The 20,817-nt window shown below is 42.0% G+C and overlaps 1 protein-coding gene across 1 annotated transcript in view; it reads right to left on the reverse strand.

The window, feature by feature from the left end:
* GAS6 (growth arrest specific 6) overlaps nucleotides 1–20,817 on the reverse strand; it is a 101,974-nt gene that overhangs the window by 26,551 nt on the left and 54,606 nt on the right. The window contains 5 exon segments of the mRNA XM_043990631.1: nucleotides 882–957; nucleotides 959–1,005; nucleotides 11,015–11,137; nucleotides 14,890–14,941; nucleotides 14,943–15,013. Coding sequence (XP_043846566.1) covers nucleotides 882–957; nucleotides 959–1,005; nucleotides 11,015–11,137; nucleotides 14,890–14,941; nucleotides 14,943–15,013 — 369 coding nt within the window.

Raw genomic sequence — 20,817 nt, forward strand, 5'->3', positions numbered from 1 at the left:
TTATCATGGGCATAAATCTTGGAAGCCACACAATCAGAGCTTAGACAAATGCTGGATAATAGGGTTACTATTGGAGGTGAGCCTCTTCAATGGGAGGAAGTGGGAAGGATCCCCAGCTTTCACTGTTGCGAAAGAGAAATAAATTGCCCAACTTTTCAGGACATACATGACCCAGGGACCTCCTCCTAGTTCCCCCTACACTCTGTGTGTATGTGTATGTGTGTATATGTGTACACATGTGTGTGTCTGTGTATAAGGGAGGAGCAATTAGAAATAGTCATTGTTTCTCCTCAGCTCCTGGATCATATAGCTGAGGCCTCAGCAATTAGATACAATGCCCATTCCATACTCAGCCAGGCATTTACCCCAAATAGAGTTTGAATTTTTAGAGATTCACATAGGCTTATATCTGTCTAACCAAGCATATTGATACCACATGTACTACAGTGTGCATCCTACATGTATGCACACTGAACAGATGTGCCATAATATGGTTTCATTAATATGTGTGTGTTTTCTGTGTGTGGTGTGTATATATATATATGCGCATGTATGTCTATGTGTGTGTATATTTTCATATATGTTTGAAGGATTATCAAAAGAGATATGGAGGGTATGGGTTTGGTGGGGGTGGGGCAGAGTTCTGGAGTCTGGAGGGTCTTTTCTCCCCCTATAGGCCAATCTTTTGGATGCAACCCCCACTCTATGTTCCCTTTTCGTAAGTCATTTGCGGCAGTTTCACAGTTTCGTCAAAGTCTTTGAACCACAAGTAAGCAGTGGCCTAAGGGGCCAGGAGGAAGGGGAGGAATCATTCTCCTAGGATGTAGTGGAGGATGGTGAAGGGCCAAGAGGAAAGAAGAGACATACTGCCTCTGGAGTACCTTGGCAAACTTTTTTCTCACTATCATATGTGTAGCCTTCTTCACAAATGCATGAGTAGGAGCCCAGCAAGTTCTTTACATCGAGCTTCTCCGCAGGTACTTGCATCCACACATTCATCTATGTCTGCAACCAAAACCCCCCAAAGAAACCCAATCAAATTTTAGCTCTAATCACAGGAAACTCCTAAGATTACGGGATCATAGATGGAACTCTAGGGTATCTGATCCAACCCCGCTTTATTTTACAGATGAAGAAACAGAACCTCAAGAGAGGCTAAATTACTTGTCCAAGGTTTCATAAGTAGGCATTCAGTCAGTCAGCCAACATTTATTAAGCACTTACTATGTGCCAGGTTTATTGCACTAGGTTCATTCACTGACTTGAATATGGGTCCTCTAGCAATGTGTCTGATGCTCTTTCTACTTGTCCTAAGCAAACTGTCAATTACTCTGTGTTATTGACAGTCTTTCTAATAGTCTTGGCTATGGGAATGCTTTCAAAAAGGGTTGGGTAGCTTTTAGTTTTCACCAGATTCTTACTCTCCTGACTCTATCGTCTGAAGCCCTACTTCCCTAGGCTCCTCTTAGTTTTGTTTGGGTTTTTTTTCCTTCACCCCTTCCCCCTCCCAAGGCATCACCTTTCTCTTTGGCTTCTGTATAAATAGGGTGGGGCATAACCTTTGGCTAGGAACACTATAAATTCTTGGGTTCATACTTTTAGAATCTGAAGGGATTTTGGAGGCTATCTTAGCCAATTCCCTTTTTTGTAATAGATGAGGAAACTGAGTACCAGAGAGATTAAGAGCTTTGCTTGAGGCCACACTGTTGTGGTTCAGTCCTGTCCTACTCTTTGTGACCATGTAGTCCATACTGTCCATGGGGTTTTCTTGGCAAATATCCTGGAGTGGCTTGCCATTTCCTGCTTCAGTGAGTTCAGACAAACAGAGACTTGCCCAGGATCACACAGCTAGTGAGTGTCTGAGACTAGAATTGAACTCAGGTCTTTCTGAATCCAGGCCCAGCGAGAGTGCTGATCCACCTAGCTGCCCTCCAAAGCTGAAATTTGATCCAGATCCTCTGAATCCAAAACCTGTGTTCTTCCCACTGTACCAGGATGCCTCCTTCAGTCGCATAGCCGAGATCCAACCCAACAGATAGTGTGCCAGAGGACTTGAGCCAATTGCCCATGGGCTTTGCACACAAGTGTTTCATCAAAATACTACCCTTGAATATTTAATTTAGGAAAAATGGACCAAAGTTTTCACCCAAATGAGTTCATATAATCAATAAACTCTCAGGTCTTCATTGCTCAGAACCTGATTCCTCACCCTTCCAAAATCAGAAGCTAAAGCATTCATTATAAAATTGCCAGCATTTCTATATTGAAGTTTTCTACCTCATTTTATCACTTTTAGATGACCAGAAATTAGATAGAGGAAGCAATTCCTTGGGGGACAGAGGGAATCCTTAGAGAGAGCAGTTGAGGTTGGAAATTTCCTGTCATTCTTCTGAGGTAGCAACAATCCTAGCTGGAGGCTTTGAGATTATTTATGACCATCACTGCAGGGCCAACTGATGAAGAACAGACTTCCAAAGTAAAACAACTTTGAGGCAATCACTTGTTAACCCCAGAAACAAGACAGCACCAGTGACTTATTTCAAAAGGCTTTTGTGCATTTTCTTGTGAGTTTTGTCCGATGGATTCCATCCCCAAGGATGCCTTTGGAATAAAGAAACCTAGCACCGTCTGCTACAGAAAGACTCTCTTGACCTAGGTGAAAGGGGTATTCAAGTGTCTAGCAGCAGGCAAACTCTAAGTACACGGAAGCTTGCTATAAATAATACTGTGGGCCAGTATTGGTCTAACAAGGGTTGTATATCTAGCTTTGATCTCATTATAACATAACCTCACGTACAGCACAGTCCCAAGGCACGGACACCAAGGTCAAATCATGTGATAGTGCTGGTTATCACATCACAGCATGCTCAGAATACCCAGCTCACTCAAGATATCGACCACACCTTCCCTGTGTCTTGTGTCCTCTATGTTCAGCAGTGAATTAGGTATTCTGTAGTCTGTAGTGAATCGCCATTGAATCCCATCAGTATGGTTTCATTTCACTCAGTGCCTGGCCCGTCTGTTAGCCTTGCCAACAGCAATGCCAGCTTCTCAGGTAGACTAGAGATTAGGAGGATATGTTTCCAGAACCCCAAGCTTATCCTGTAAACCACAACTTCACGGAGGATAAGTTTGGGCAAGAAAGCTCTAGGTAAAAACAGTTCTAGAGCCTACTAGCAAAGCCCCAAATTTGCTCCCAGGTGCCCAAATTTTGCCTGTCACTTCCAGGAATATTTCATGTACCTGGTTATCAAAAGAGCCATCATGTCACAAAGAGACTACTCTTTTGCTGCCAACTATGGCTCAAACAGTGGCTAAGGTCCTTCTCAGCTGGATAACATCCCAGAATGTTGTACACACCCAGAGGCCTGGCCCAGTTTCTAAGCACAGCACAGCGCAGCTGATAAGATCCTGGTCACATAACAATTACAGGAAAAATCCAAGTAACAACACAGAGACCTTTACATAGTTTGTACTGAGAGGATGAAAGCTTCTGATGCTAACAGGCACCCTGGCAGTATCAGGGGCTCAGTGTCAGAGGCAAATAGGGATGAGACCCACAGAGTTTAATACCTCTGAGACAGCAAGAAAAGACATGGTTTGACAATCACTGGCCCTCTTTAAATCCCTACACTGATATGATATAAGCTAGTAAAGTTGTGCTGGCTCTTGGGCCTTAGAGGAAGGTATACAGGAGTGAAGACTGAAGAATAATTGAGTAAATTTTTACCACCAAGACCCAAGCATTTCTCTACTCAGGGCAGCCACAGGGTGGACCCCATTGGTGCTTTATGAGGATTTAGCTGATGAAATGGGGCATGTTTAGCCCGGGAAAGAGAAGACTTGAGGGGGAAGGGAGACATTTATAGCTTCCAGGTCTAAGTCTATGATCCTATGTTCTCATCTGTGATACTTGCTGCTTGTGTGACCCTTAACCTCTAAGTGACTCCAGGTACCTCTCTAAGACACACTTCAGCGCCTTCTTAGCACTGGTAGAGGAAAGCCCCTTACCAGGAGCTCCTTTCAGTGAAATTACATTCTCTTCTGTGTGTGTGTGTGTGTGTGTGTGTGTGTCTCCCTGTTTCTCTGTCTGTCTTCTCTCTCTCTCACACACATGCATGCACACACACACACACACACACACAGATACCTTTCTTATAACTAAAGAACTCTAGGTTTTAAGTGAGAAGTTTTTTTTTTTTTTTGTTATTCAGTTTGTGTTCCCATTTGGGGTTTTCTTGGCAAAGATACTGGAGTAGTTTGCCATTTCCTTCTCTAGCTCATTTTACAGATGAGGAAACAGAAGCAGACAAGGTTAAGGGACTTGCCCAGGGTCACACAGCTAGTCTGAGGCCAGATTTGGCCTCAGATGAATCTTTCTGACTCCAGGTCCAGCACTCTATCCACTATGTCACCTAGCTGCCCCAGATGAGAAGAGCCGGCTTCAAATCCCAGCTTTTCCATTTGCTCCCTGTGTAACCCTGTGCAAGCCACTTAATATCTTTGAATATCAATTTTCTTATCTATAAAATGAGGGGGGTTGATTGGGATGGTGTCTGAGGTCCCTTTCAGAAATAAATATATGATACTATGATACTCTGAACCCTTTGGAAAATTTTTTCAAAATAATATAGATTTGCAGTTAGCTCTCTGCAAAGCCCCTCACATACATCATCTTAATTGAACTTCACAATAATCCTGCATGATAGGTGCTATTATATGCTCATTTTACAGATGTGGAAATAGGTTCAGAGAGGTGTCTTGTACAGACAGTATGTGTCAGATCCAGCCCATATATCTAATCCTCCCCGATTCTGGGTCCATTGCTTTTTCCAAATTTCTCTCATGAACCAGGGAGGCACCTAAATTGCTCCTGTCTAACTTTATGGAATAGGGGGCAGCTAGGAGGTATTAGTGGATTAAGCACTGGCCCTGGATTCAGGAGGACCTGAGTTCAAATTCAACCTCGGACACTTGACACTTACTAGCTGTGTGACCCTGAGCAAGTCACTTAACCCTCATTGCCCTGCAAAAACAAAACAAAGCAAAACAAACAAACAAAAAAACCCAATGACCCAACTTTATGGAATAATAATGATGGATGAAGGATCAGTGAGGTTCATTCACATTGGAATCTCCCTTCACCTATGTAGTCTGACCTAATGTATCACATGACTTGAGTACCTAAGTCCTAGGAAGTTTCTTGAGGCACTCAAAGATATAGTAATGTGCCCAAGGTCATATAGCTAGCAAATACCAGAGACCAGATTTGAACTCAGGTTGGCCCCACTCCAAGCCTCGAGCATTCAATCCACCACGCCATGGAGCCTTCTTACTAACAGCTGCCATTTAAACGTAGCTTTAAATTCTTATCTTTTTGTCATCCCTAGAATGCTCCCATGAGGTAGCTACAACTGGTATTATCAATCTTATTTCACAGATAAAGAAACTGAGCCCAGAGAAGGTAATGATCATGCCCATGATCACACAGCTGGCAAGTGTTAGAGGCTAGATTTTAAACCATTTCTGACTCCAAACCCCAGCATTCTCCACTCAGTCATTTGGCTTTTGTTACCTAAAGGCCAGTTGAGCAGGTGGAGATGGGGAACAGTAGAAGTACCATAAGCTTATTGAATCTAAGTGTAAATGGATGCATACTTGGAGATGGAGACGTGTGAGGGTCCAGAATTAGTTTCCTATAGAATCCGACCCCTTCTTATCCAGTTTTCTGATTTCCACACTTGAACAAGTTCCCTACCCCGAAATTCTCCTTCTTACACTTACCACCTCCATTTCTTAGTAGTGTTTAAAACAAATGTTCAATAATAACCACAAACAACCTCAGTGCTCTCAATGGCTGAGGGAAACAGCCTGATTAGAGTTAGGTCAAGTAAATACTTTTAAAGCTCCACTCAGAAGGAAGTTACAGCTGTGTAGTATTGGCAGCAAGCATGGAAAACTCAGGCTGCCAGCAGAGCTCACCACCATCAGAAGGGAAGAAGGCCCCTTGAAAAGAGCATTCATGCTGACAACCAAAACAAGAGGACAACTACATCCACTGAGGCAGCCTGCAGCCGGCCTGCCCTGATAGCCATGACCCTACACGAGTCTCCCCCACCTTCCCCAGTCCTGCTCCAACCCCTTCCCTTCACCTCCAAAAAAAAGAGACTGGGCAGGTCAGAACCCTTTGCCAACACAGACCAAAGAGCACTGCTCAGAACAAAATGGGCATGCAACCCAAGGTCTTCAAAAAGGGCGGCCTCTGCGGTCACCTGTGCAGAAAGCAAAGCGAGCCAGACAACTCAAAAGTCTTGCGTTTCTGTCTCCTGTAGCTGAGGTTGAAGGAGCCCTTGATTCTGCTTAGTGTTCCTTGCCTTATTTTTCTGGGAACCACCAAAATAATAATAATAATAGCATTTCTATAGAGCTTTAATGTTGGTAAGACTCTTTATATATGTTGTCTTATTTGATCTCTCACAGCAAACCGGTAAGGTCAGTGCTATTGTTATCAATTTTTTAAAGAGGGAAAAGTTGAATCTGAAAAGGGTTAAGTGATGTCAAAAAATTGTACAGTTAATGCCTTAAAGCAAGATTTGAACCTGAGTCTTCCTGATTCCAAGTCTGATACTTTTTTGGGGGGTGGGGGAAGGCAATTGGGCTTAAACGGCTTCTCTAGGTTCACACAGCTAGTAAGTGTCTGAGGTCATATTTGAACTCAGGTCCTCTGGAGTCCAGGGCTGGTGCTCTATCCGCTGCCCCATCTAGTTGCCCCCCATACTCTTATTCATGCCTGACCTTGCCATCTCTTTGGAGGTTCTGTGAAATCTAATTGATTGGTCTAGTTCCACCTCTCCTGACCCCAACCCTCCCCTCTTCCTCACTTCTATCCCATCCTCCCACTCACCTAGACTCCTCCTCTTTCATTCCCCATATGCAATGTTTCCAAGGCTTGTGGATTTTATCTTTATAACATCTTTCCCATATGCCCCCTTCTCTCCTCTGTCATTGTCACCCCACCCCCACAGGTCCTAATCATCTCATGCCTGGCTATAGCAATAGCCTGCTGGTGGGTGTGCTTGCCAAAAGCTTCTCTTCAGTCTAGTCCATCATCCACGTGGCTGGCAAAGTGATCTTCCTAAAGTTTAGATCTGACTGCGTCACTTCCCTACTCAATAAGATCCGTGACTCTCTGTCAGCTCCAGTATCAAACAGAAAATCCTGTGTTTGGTGTTCAAAGCCCTTCATAAGGTGCCTCCTTCATCTTTTGAGTCTAATTTTTTTTTGGTGGGGCAATGAGGGTTAAGTGACTTGCCCAGTCACACAGCTAGTATGTGTCAAGCATCTGAGGCCAGATTGAACTCAGGTCCTCCTGAATCCAGGGCTGGTGCTTTATCCACTGCAACCACCTAGCTGCCCCCTTTTGAGTCTAATTATACCTTGTACACCCCCCTACACACATACTCTATGGTCCAGTGACACTGGTCTTTTTGCTGTTCCTTGAATAAGACCCTCCTGGGCATTTTCTCTAAGCTGTCCCTGGAACTCTCTCCTCCTGGCTTCCTTCAAATCCCAACTAAAATCCCTAACTTCTACCAGAAGCCTTTTCTGATCCCCCTTTCTTTTAATGTTATCTCTCTTTGATTATTTCCTGTTTATCTTATACACAGCCTGTTTTAACAAAGTTATTTAATTTGCCATTTATCTTATACACAGCCTGCTTTTACAAAGTTCTTTGCTTAGGCTGTGAGCTCCTTGAGAGAAGAGACCATCTTTTGCTTTTCTTTGTTATCCCCAGAACCTAGCACTAGGCACATGGTAAATGCTTAATAAATGCTTGATTGACTGACTTTGCGCAGCACTGCCCTAGCATTTCTGAATCACACGGGCAGCGATTGCTTTGATCTGAAAGATCTGGATTTTTCCTCCTTTGCCAAAAAAAGGACAAGGACAGTTGAGCCCCAAGTTTCCAAGATTCATTTGTCCATAAATATGGAGTTCCAGAGTTAAAATACGTATCATAAAAGTAAAGAGAAAGTTGTGAGTGTATGAGAGTGCACCCACAGCATCCAAGAATGCTCCTCTAGACTGGGTATTATACTAATTCGGTGTCCTGAAGCACTATTTCCATGGGCAGTGGCCTGCTCATGCAGGCCTGCACCTGAATGCACCTGAATGAGTCAGCAATGTCAAGCTGTCTTGGGAAAAAAGACATGCCATGATTCCAGGCTAAATTAAAAACTTTGAGATAAAATTCAAGGACAGGAAGTGAACCTTCTATTGTATTCTGATTACCAAAGGCCCTTATTAGGGAAAGGTTTTGTTGATCACCAAAAGGGAGGTAGAGAGACTGGAGAGGGTTGAGAAAAGGGGGACACTGAATCACAGAGGCAGAAAAGAAGGTCTTGTATAAAGGTAAAAAGAAATGGGGGTCTTAGCTTTTAGGAAGCTAACTTTGGTTGGATTATAGCCTTCAGGAAGAGCTGTCCCATTCTGGGTGCTAATCTATTATCCTCCAAAGTCTTTCCTGATGCCTGACAGTTGTGAGTTAGTGGTCTCTCCCTCCTCAAATTGCCTTTTATTTACTTATCTCTGAATCCATTATAACCCCTACTTGAATGTAAACTCCTTGAGGGCAGGAAAAATATTTCATTTTTTGTCAGTGCTGTCTCAGTGTCTAAGCACAGGGCCTTCCACTTTGCAGGTGCCTGATAAATGGTTGTTTGAATTAAAGTAGGGACTGAGTTTTAAAAATTAGCCTTAAATGATAAATAGAAATAGGGGATTTTTTTCAATTGCACTGTTTAGAGTCCTAAATGCTTCATTCAACAATTAAATGCCTACGCTGTGCAGAGGTACAAAGACAAACAAAACAGTCTGGGGGTGCAAAGAGTCTTTGCAGGGGAGAAAACATGTTACTTATGTATGTACAAAATATGGACAAAGAATTGAGGGGAGCAAACTAGTTGCTGGGGACAGGGAATCAGAAAAAGGGTAGGAATGTTTAAGCTAACTTTTGAAGGAAACAAGGGACTCTAATATTCTAAAAGGAAGGGAGGAATGTTAGAGCTGAAAGATGCCTTGTCATCATCTAGTCCAACGTGCTCATTTTATGTGTGAGGACCCAGAAGCTAAGGGAAGAAGTCACACATAAGGGAAGTCACAAGCTGGGTAACAGGAGAGCCAGGATCATGAGAACTCCAGACACCTAACTCACTTTCAGTTATGTTCAATCCACTCTAGACTAGCAGAGCAACAGGTAGTCAGACTAGATCTTGATGGTAGATGTGAAAATTTCCATCTTTGGAGATCTTAAAAGAGAGATTAAATAAATCCTGCTAGTAATCTTTCCAAAACAATTCACCTTTTAGGTTTAAAGTTCATTGTGCCTGACTTGGATATGATGCAAGGCAAACAGTTATGATGACAAGGCAATGCAAAGTCTGACATTTACATGCAGCTCTAGGGTTTGTAAAACACTTTTCTTTGGATCCTCATAATAAATGTAGGATGTAGGGAGGGAAGGGATAAACATTTATACAGTACCTACTATGTGCTGGGTACTGTTCTAAGTTTTTTTTAAAATATATATATATATCTCATTTGATCCTCACAACAATCCTGTGATGTAGATGCTGTCAATAACTCCATCTTATATTTGAGGAAACTGAGTAACTATAGGTTAAATGGCTTGCCCAGGGTCACATAGACAGTAAATGTCCGAGTCCAGATTTGAACTCATGTTCTCCTGGAGGGGGAGAAAATTAACCTCATTGGCAGACTTGGGTGCAATATTAAAAGCCTATGTGGTACTTTGTGTAAGCAGGGTACAGCCAGATCTCATGTGGAGTGGCTCCCATGCATCCCTCTCTCTAAACACAGACTTAAAGGACATTTTTTTTAAAGAAAATATATCGGGGCAGCTAGGTGGTGCAGTGGATAAAGCACCGGCCCTGGATTCAGGAGAACCTGAGTTCAAATCCAGACTCAGACAATAACACTTACTAGCTGTGTGACCCTGGACAAATCACTTAACCCTCATTGCCCTGCAAAACAAAAACAAAAAAACGAAAGAAAGAAAATATATCAGTATCTTTTTTGTCTTGTTATTGTTATTATTTATTTGTTTGTTTGTTTATTTTTGCGGGACAATGAGGGTTAAGTGACTTGCCCAGGGTCACACAACTAATAAGTGTCAAGTGTCTGAGGCAGGATTTGAACTCAGCCCTCCTGAATCCAGGGCTGGTGCTTTATCCACTGCCACCTAGCTGCCCAAGGGCATTTTCTAAAGAAGAAGCAAGGATAGAGAGGCCAGATGAGCTAATCATCCTTTCTGGATTAGAATATTTGAGAGGAGACCATGAAATGTACAATGTTCTAGTAGGAATAGTTAGTTGGGACAATCAATCAGTAGGGGCTCAGTGGGTAAATGAGAGGCACATGGGGTTTTTGTTTTTTATCAGCAGGCTACATTAAGCCCAGTGACCCACCCTGATATTGGCATAGTTCCTCTTGAAATGTCCCCAGCTGTGAGTTCCATCCCCAGCATAAAAAGCAATGCCAAAACAGCAAACTTGTGTATAATAAGCCCATCGAGACTGGAAAGAGTCATAACAATTGGCCCTGCCAAGGCCTCTCCCCTCTTCCCAAGTCAGGATGTGAGGGCTGATCAGCTGGACCAATCTAGGCCAGTTCCAACCCACAATTCTCCGGTGAGTCATTTTAATGTTATGGTGTTGGAGAGTAGAGCCTCGGGACCACTGGCATGCCTAGGCATGTACTGACTTTCCCCCGGCTCCTCTCCCCTCTCTGCCCACAATTAGAAAAGGTCCCATAGTTCTCCAGCAGCTGCAATCAGAAAGGCACAATTGCAGAGGAAAAAAGGCGGTTAAGGGGCACAAAAGGTAGAGGAATACCTAGAGGGAGAGTTATAGTGTACTAATGCACAACTGCCAAGTGGCCCCCACTGACTCACAGCTTTGAACGTCTTAATGAGTCCAAGTAGAAGTTTCCTTACCTTCACAGGTCTTATTGTTGGGAAGGAGATAGTAGCCACTGTAACATGTGCAAGAGAAGCCACCAACCTGGTTGGAACAGATTTGATTGCAGCCCCCATTCTGGTGGTTACATTCATTGACATCTAAAAGTAAAGACAATGGTAACTTGGGATGGCTGGAAAGCAGAAACTTGGGTATGATGGCATAAAGAGATTTTATAATAGTGTATGTCCTATGTCATATCTGTTCCCAGGCCCTCAAACTGATGGGTAGCCCTCAGGTGTTGACCCAAATTTCAGAATTATTATCTTGGGTGAAAAAGACACTTCACGGGACCCTTTTTGGTCAGGTCTTTCTTTCTTTCTTTCTTCATTTCTTCATTCATTTCTTCATTTGTTTTTATTTTTTATTTTTGTGGGACAATGAGGGTTAAGTGACTTCCCAGGGTCACACAGCTAGTTAGTATCAAGTGTCTGAGGCTGGATTTGAACTCCTGAATCCAGGGCTGGTGCTTTATCTACTGTGCCACTTAGCTGCCCTTTGGTCAGGTCTTAAACATAGGGCTTTAAAAGTCATAAAGTTGTTATTAAGCAGGAAAGGGAAGGAGGGGAGGCAAGGCAGCTAGGTGGCTCAGTTAATAAAGCACCGGCTTTGGATTCAGGAGGATCTGTGTTCAAATCCGCCTCAGACACTTGACACTAGCTGTGTGATCCTGCGCAAGTCACTTAACCCTCACTGCCCCATGTTTAAAAAAAAAAGGCAGGAAACCAGTAGAAACTAGACTCAGTAGACTCAGAAAATCATAGATCTTAGGCTGGAAAGGACCTTTAGAGATCAAGCTAATCCAAACCACTCATTTTTATAGATGTAGCAAATAGGGTACAGAAGTTAGGCCATTTATCCAAGGTCAGAGCCAGTTCCTGAAAGAGCTAGCACTAGAATCTAGATCTTTGAACTCTTGGTCCAATTCCCCTTCCCCTGAAACCATGCTGCTCATATAAAACACTCTTGTAGGCACAGGTTCAGAAGATCATAGATTCAGGGATGAAAAGGCCTTTAGAGACTATTGATTACCACCTCTCCGTTTTGCAGATGAGGTATTGAGGCAACAGAGAGGGTTAAGTGATTATCCCTGGGTCATACAGTTAGGCTGACCCCCTCATTTGATAGATGTGGAAGTGAAAGCCCAGAGCAGGGCCAAGGTGACTCATCTAGCTAATTAATGGCAGAGTTGTAAGCAGATTCTAGATCCCTCAGGCTAGATGTTTTTGTGCTCTACCAGACTGGCTTTTTTCCTTTTTTATCTTTTTGGAGAAAGCTCCCCCATAGCTTTCTCCCTATTTATCTCTTTTTGGTGAAGGCAATTGGGGTTAAGTGACTTGCCCAGGGTCACACAGCTAGTAAGTGTTAAGTGTCTGTGGCTGGATTTGATATAAAGTCCTCCTGACTCCAGGGCTGGTGTTTCTATCCACTGTGCCAACCTAGTGCTCCCCCTATTTCTTTTTTTATTATTTGTTTGTTTGTTTGTTTATTTATTTATTGGTGAGGCAATTGGGGTTTAAGTGAGCTTGCCCAGGGGTTACACAGCCAGTAAGTGTTAAGTGTCTGAGGCCAGATTTGAACTCAGGTACTCCTATTTCTCAATATGGGCAGCTAGAATCTCTGGAGTGGCAGGGACCTCGGAAGCCATCTTACTAACCACAACCACAAAACAGTCCCCTCCATGACACACAAGGCTTGGGGGAGGGAACCCACTTCCAGAGGCAGCTCACTCCATTTGGGGCTCTCTGATAGGAAGTACCATGCCTAAATTTGCCTATTTCCAATTATTTCTCCTAGTTCTGCCTCTGGGGCTAAGAAGAATAGTAACCAAACTACTCTTCCATGGGTGGCCCTTTGATTCCTGAAGATAGCTACTATGTTCCCCTATACTATATTCTTCTCTCCAGACTAAACATCACTTGTTCTTTCTAGCAGTCTTTGTATGGCCTGAACTTGTGACCTTTACCATCCTTGTGGCCCGCCTTTTGGAAATTCTTCAGTTGAACAATATCTTTCTAAAGACATAGTGTCCAGTAATGATGACAATAAACCAGATGGGTTTGACTAGAACAGAATACAACAGTATTTTCTCTTTCTTATTTCTCAAAAGCCCTATATCAAATTATAGCTTTTTTTTGGGGGGGCAGGGAGGAGCTGTCATATCACACTGTTGAATCATAGTGAACTTAAAATTCCTCTAATCCCCTAGATCTCTTTCAGAGAAACTGCTATCTAGTCATTTCCTTCATCCTGTAATGGTGGAGTCTATTACAACCTGATTTCATTCAATTGAGAATACTGGTTCTGGCCTGTCAGTTATTTTTTGGAACCTGATTCTATTCCCTCACCTTGGGTCACCTGAACATTAGCCATCTATGCCTTTATCTAAGTTATGGATAAAAATGTTAAATAGCACAGGGTCAAACACAAATCCTTGGGACACCCAATGGGAGACCCTTTGGAAGTAGCCACTAAACAGCGATCAATCTCTGTTCTGAATAAATCTCATTATCCTGTTATTAGCCCACATCTCTCCATCTTTTCCATAAGAATAGCATGAGAGACTTTATCAAATATATTGTTAAAATATGGGCAAACTATACCTGTAGCATTTCCACCCGAGGATAATTTGGCTTTGCAATAGCCCCCGGGGAAATGTCCTGTCACCCCTCACTTTGGTTTCTGGGCCATGTCAGCCCAATGTTGGGGATGTCATAGATGTTTGAATTGGAAGAACATGTGATTGACATGGATAGCAAGATCTGAACACATATAGAACACATGTCAGGCTCTCTTCTTGGAACCCAATAGGGTTCCAACTTTAAAGATAATTTCTTCTCCCTTCTCATATTCCCTGTTCCTATCCCCCAGCTGATGATACAAAGAAGGAATTCTATTCCTCCCCTGTTTTGCCACAGGTTAGAGCTAGGAATCCTGTGCTTGGGCAAGGACAAGGGGTTCAGCACTCATTGCAATTAGCAGAAGGGAAATGAGAGAGAGGAGAGAAGGACATAAGAGACTGACAGAAGAAAAGATTGTGTGTCCCTATCCTCTGAATTCAAACAGATTTGTATATAATTTCTCCATTTTAAATAGTGATTTATAAAAGGCTTTCTTCACAACAACATTTTGTAAGGGTAGGTCCTAAGGTATTATCTCCACCATTTTGCCGGTGAGGAAACTCACTAGCAGAGGTTAAGTGACTTGCCCAAGGTCACACAGCAAAGAAACCAGGTGGGCCAAGACTGGGTACCAAAATAAGCTCAACTCCAAATATAGTGTTCCGTCTTCTCTATCATGCAAAGAGCTATGTCCTAGCTCGTTTTTATTGGGTAATTGATTATTTTAATAATCATTTTAGTAGATAATCAATAAAAATGCATCAATGCACTCTTAAATGCAACGACCCTTTGTGGAACCCACTCCATGCTTATATGGAATGTAGAAATGTGTTCCTGAGGGTGGCTATCAACTCTGAATTGGTTAACTAGTAATGAGAGAGGGGCAGCTAGGTGGCTCAGTGGATAGAGCACCGGCCCTGGATTCAGGAGACCTGAGTTCAAATCCGGCCTCAGACACTTGACACTTACTAGCTGTGTGACCCTGGGCAAGTCACTTAACCTCAATTGCCTCACCAACAAACAAAAACAAAACAAAACAAAACAAAAAACCAAGTAATGAGAAAATAGATATTATAATGGGGGGGAGGGCTTATTCCTTAGGAGGGTCCCTGGGGCACCTGACTCTGATCACTCATCTAGGTCAAAGAACTATATGTCCTAGCTCTTAAGCTATCAGGTGAGGTGAGTAGTGAGCAAGAGAAGATATCAATAGGTCAGAAGGCATTTTTTACCTTGTTCACAAGTTCTTCACTCCAGCCTAGCTTTACATTGGCAGTAGAAAGTCACCCATCAGATCCTGACAGTTTACTGTTCCCTTTCTCTCACAGGGATATGGTGTACACTGGTCTGGCAAATCTGATTTTTAAAACAATAAAACACAAAGGACAAAGGATGCATCTCAGGAAAATTACTGCCAATTACTTTTGCCACTTCCCTACGTATTTGTCTCCAGTAAGTGAGAGAACATGAAGGAACAAATCTGGATGGTCTCCTCAAAGCCCCCCTTCTCTTCTGCTGCAAGGCAACCAGTCGTGAGAGAATTTCCAAGGAAAATGGTAAGCAAGACATCATCTATCACTGAGATATGTGAACTTGCAACTATCCTTGGCTATCAGAGCAGCAGTAACAATATTCTCACCTTTTGGACAATGGTTGGTAGAAGAAGACATAGCTTCTTGTGCTACATAGACTTCAGTGGTCAATTTCAGGAAAAATAAATTCTGGAGTAAGGAGCAGGCCCACCCACTTCAGCCAGATGGAGACATTGCTGCAACCCAGAAACGTTCGAGTCTGGGTGAAGGAAGCAAGAGAGGGACCTTGGCTCTCTCCCAAGGATCCCAGAGGACCTCCCAAGGAGAAAAACAAATGGCATCATTCCACTTGATCCAAAAGGCTTCCAGGACTAATTCAAAACATCTTTTATCTCTCTAATTATAACCTACATCAGTAGGCCAAGCCAGGCCTAGGGATGTACCTGCCACTGATACTTAGTTAAAATTCCCATCATCTTCAGTGAATGTTTCCCTTTCACAGGGTATATTAGCAGAGGATAACTGTGAGGTTACCTCACCCTCCCTTTCTGCTAAGCCAGAAGCATGCCGGCAATAGAGACGAATTCTCTCTGAAATTAGGCATTGCTTCAAAAGGAGCTCAAATATCTCCCATCCATAACTCAGTTCTCTAGCTTTAAAAAAATCTCAATGGATTCCTTATCTTTCCAATTAATTTTAAACTCTGAGAGAGAATTTGTCTCATTCTCCCACTCCTTTCTCCATCTCCCCCCTCTCCCCCACCTCAATACTCCCAGAAGTTTGAAATCTAGACTTGTATTTCCAAAGTGACTGGAATTTTCTGGTCAGGTTTGCTCACTTTGATTCAATCAATGCAACAAGGAAACCTCAATTCTAAATGAATTTTCAACGTTCTGGTACAAGTGATGACAAGTTGAGCTGGGCATAATAAGTTACATAGTTAAACATTTGCATAATTCCAGCCTGTTGTTTAAGTGCCCCCATGGTTAAAGGAACAGATCTCATGCAGCTGCTATTCATGCAGAGTAAATTCTCACCAGCATAGCAGAAGTTTCCATGATGCAGTCCAATACAGCACCCATCAGAAACAATATCACAGAGACAGGAAAACTCACCAAAGTGACAATTAGGTAATCCAAAAGTTTAAGGAGTTTCTACCATACAGGGATTAGAGTTATTATTATACACAGACGCCAAAGAATATTTGCACAATGCCCGTTGCTATATCAAAAGTCTCAATGGCTGGAATTTCCGGAGGATGGAATGGAGGAGGGAGGCCTACAGAGGGAAGGAAAAGGGCTATGGATAGGAGGTTACTATGTAATAGACTTTAAATTGCCAAGATTTCATCTCTTTAAAAAAAAAAAGATTTCATCTCTATAGCCACTGTCTTTCCATTCTAACTTGAGAACCCTGAACATTTTGATTACACACTAGCTGACTTTTTCCACAACTTGCTCTGCAATTGTATTTGACATGGTGAAGACAAGGTCAGTTGTTCAGAGACAACTATGTTACCCTTGTTGCATTCCTTGAAGGCCCCATAATCTCATTCTCTTTGTCTCAGGTATTAACCCACTTGGATTTAAGTACTACCCTGCCAGTCCCTGACTTACAGGAGCCCCAGAAAAGCAGGGGATGGAGCTCCCCTACATTTACGATTTAGAAAACATAAATGAGTCCTTTTCCCCTCAAACTTTGACCTTTGAGGCTCAGAAGCAGATCATTGGCTCTCTAAAAAAATATCTAGTTAGAGAGCTGAATAAAGTCCCCTAGATATGCTGTGGCTAGTGTGGAATGCCTCCTCAATGCTGGACATCCCACCTCCCTTGATGCAGCCGGGCTTGAAACTGGCTTTTTAGCTGTTAGCTCATATTGAGTTTGCAACCTTCAAGTCTATTTCACTTGTTGTTTAGCCACATCTGCCCCATTCTGTATTTGTGAGATTGATGTTTTGAATCCATGTAAGACTTTGCATTTATACCTATTAAATGTCATCTTATTGGAAAAAATTTGTGTTCAGTTGTTATGGTAGAGATGTTTCATTTTGCCACATAAACCAGAATCTGTCCTTTTCTCTGCTCTATATAATTTGGGTTTAACAGATAGGTTGTACAAAATCCCTGACTGTACCAAACACTGCATACCATCAGCTTTGAAGTGGTCCAGACTAAGGGGTGGAGGATGAACTCCTCCACCACATACTGGGCCCCATGGGGCCTGTGGTCTTAGGATACTCTGGGTAGTCCTGGAGCTGCTTCTGAGCTAAACAGGGTCAACATTATGAAACTGGGCCCTGGCTACCAGAGTAATACTCCTACCATTCCTATTTCAATTTGGAATTTTATTTAACACTTTTACTTAAAAATATATGTTATCTCACTTGATCCCCAATAGCACTGAGAAGGCCTAGAGAAATGACTTATCCAACGAATAAAAATGGGTTGCCATTTTAGGGTTTTTGCATCCATAGGGGAAGGGAGAAAGAAAGAATACTTTATCTGCTTGAAATATACTTTTTTCACGTGCGATATAATGCAAATATACTGGTGTAGTAGGCTATTTTAAAGATATCAGTTCCCCAAGATAGCTAAAAATATTCTGTCTCTCTTCTCTGTGCCATACTCTATTTTCATACTCAGTCACTCAACATGACAATTATAAGATTTTAAGAGTTGAAGGGACCTTCTGAAGAGGTAAGTGACTTATCCAAGTTCACATGACTAGTTCTCAGGGTCTCTGTCTCCAAATCAAGCATTCCATTCTAATCCATCTTACTCCAGGTGAATCCTATAGATTACTGTACAATTTAAGATCACCATAGGTCGTAGAGAAAAGAGCCTTTTTCTTCTTAAGAGAGTATGCATTTATGATAAAACCAAATATAGAATACTTGTACTGGAGGTGTTATATTACAGACCATTTAATGCATGGCATCATCCATAAGACTAGGTGCCACTCTTAGACTCATGAAGCACAGGGCATTCATAGATTTACAGCTAGAAAGGACCCTTAAGCTAGCTAATCCATCCCCTTGTTTTACAGATAAAGAACCTGAGGCTTAGCAAAGTTGTATGTTGCCTCAGGATCACACAACTAGTAGGTATCAAAATCAGATTTGAACCAAGTCTTCTGGAATCCAAATGTGAGACCCTCTGAGATCACTTTGATTTCACCTTGTGTTTGGAGTGGATGAATGAGAGAATGACTTAAAGGCAATGCTTATGTTTTAGGGAAACATGCAGCGCAGAACACCTATGGGGAATTGTCCCTCTTGATTATCAACAAATGTTCTATTTGCAAAGCTTCTTTCCCTTCCTGTTAGCTGATGGAATCACAGAAGATTAGAGTTTATGCCTGGTTTCTCTGGCTTACTTTCCTAGCAGTTGGTCATCTGATTACACAGTTCTACTTCGTGTTGCTGTTTTGGTCGATATGGTTTCAATCCTGAGCATCACCTTTAGCTCCCTGAAGGAGAGGTCAGGTCACCCAGCGAATTGACAGAAGGAATAAAAGCTGGGAATTTTGGAGCTTCTCTGTGTAGCTAAGTAATCTTGCGCAATTGTTCTTTAGTGTCTTATTGAGTTCCTCCTTGACTGTGAAGACACACCTTAAAGTTTGTTTGTTTAGCAAAAATTTTCAGCCAACAAAATGCTTGCAAAATTGTAGACCCCAAGATAGCCTCTTGATATATTTTTAGGACACTTAGTAGTTGATTTTGGTCAATCACCAATAAATACCTTTTTCCTACATATGATAGCAGTTGGGTCCAACAATGAAAAGTAGTAATCAGAAAATAAAATTAGATTAAAGAATTAAAGCATAATGCAAAGCCGTGAAATTCGGCCTACAGGTAAAAGCTTAAATGTTCTAAATCCCTCTTTCCTCATAGTTGCTCTTATGGTAACTATACCTTTATACTTTATGCATTAGTTTCATGGCTGGGTTTACGTTCTTTGGTTCATTTGCAATATGATGTGGCAGGTGCTTTGTTCTTGATATAGAGAAAAAAAATTGGTGACGCTACTCCTGCTGGTGTCCCCAAAACATTCTTTTCCTAATCTTTTCTGCATGCCTGGGTTCTGCTGGCAAACACTTAGGGATGGGGGCATGAAGAGGATAGTTTTTCTTCTTTTGATTTTTTTTTTATTAAAAATTTTAATCTGCAAAAATCTGCCTTCTCTCCCTTCTACTTTATGGCCTCTTGAATTGATAAAGAAAGAGAGAGATAGGGCAGCAAGGTGGCGCAGCGGATAGAGCACCGGCCCTGGATTCAGAAGTACCTGAGTTCAAATTTGACCTCAGACACTTGACACTTATAAGCTGTGTGAACCCTGGGCAAGTCACTTAACCCCCATTTCCCTGCAAACACCCCCCCGCAAAAAAACAAAAAGGGGAGAGAGAGAGAAGGAAGAGGAGGACTAAAGGACAGAGATGGAAGAAGAAAAAAGGAAGGAAGGAACAGAAAGAAGAAAAAGAGGAGAAAGAGAAAAGGAAAGAAGAAAGAAAGGAACCCTATTAGAAACATGTATAGTCAAGCAAAACAAATTCCCTTGTTGGCCAAATCCAAAAGAAATATAGTCTTCATCTGCATTGAATTCTTTGCCTTTCTTATCAGGAAATGAAAAGCATGTTTCATCATGAGTTCTCTGGAATTGTGGTTGGGCTATTATGCTGAAACAGAGTTTGTATGTCTTCAGAGTTTTTTGTCTTTATAATACTGTTATCATTTATATAAATTGTTCTGGTTCTGTTCATTTACTCTGCATTGGATCATACCAAGTTTTCCAGGTTTCTTTAAAACCATCTCCTTTGTCATTTTCTTACAGCACAATAGTCTTCCATCACATTTATGTCACAAATTGTTCAGGCCATTCCCAAATTGATGGGACATCCCTTCATTTTCCAAGTCTTTTCCACTACAAAAAAAAAAATGCTATATATTTTTTTTCTAAATTCTTAGTTTGTTTTGTTTAGGACTAATATCTCCCTTAATCTACCTTCCCTCTTATATTCCTGTCGCAGTTCTTCTTCTTTCCCTCCTGTTTAGTGAAATGTATTTCCTGAACCCAATTGTGTGTGTGTGTGTATGTGTGTACTCTTCCCTCCTTTGACCAGTTGAGATGAGAGGTGAGGTTCAAGAGTCATCCACTCTTTTAACCTTGTTTTGACAGACTTCTTTTTTTGTTTCTTTTGTTTTTTGCAGGCAATGAGGATTAAGTGACTTGCCCGGGAACACACAGCTAGTGTCAAGTGTTCAAGGCCGGATTTGAACTCAGGTCCTCCTGAATCCAGGGCTGGTACTTTATCCACTGTGCCACCTAGCTGCCCCCTTTGATAGACTTCTGCTTGCATACCCTGATTATGATAAATAACTTTCACAATCTTTCCTTTCCCTTTCCCCCCTAACATATTCCTGTTCATTTCCTTTCACATCCTTTTTTTAAAAAATATCAAGTCAACAGACTCATATCTTCTAACTAGACTTCTTCTGTGACCCCTGATGTTAGAGTTCTGAGGGGACACATGTCCCTGTATTAGAATATTAATAGATAGGGCAGCTAGGTGGGCGCAGTGGATAGAGCACCGGCCCTAGAGTCAGGAAGACCCGAGTTCAAATCCAACTCA

This window comes from Dromiciops gliroides, chromosome 3 (genome assembly GCF_019393635.1).
Source record: "Dromiciops gliroides isolate mDroGli1 chromosome 3, mDroGli1.pri, whole genome shotgun sequence".
NCBI lineage: Eukaryota > Metazoa > Chordata > Mammalia > Microbiotheria > Microbiotheriidae > Dromiciops > Dromiciops gliroides.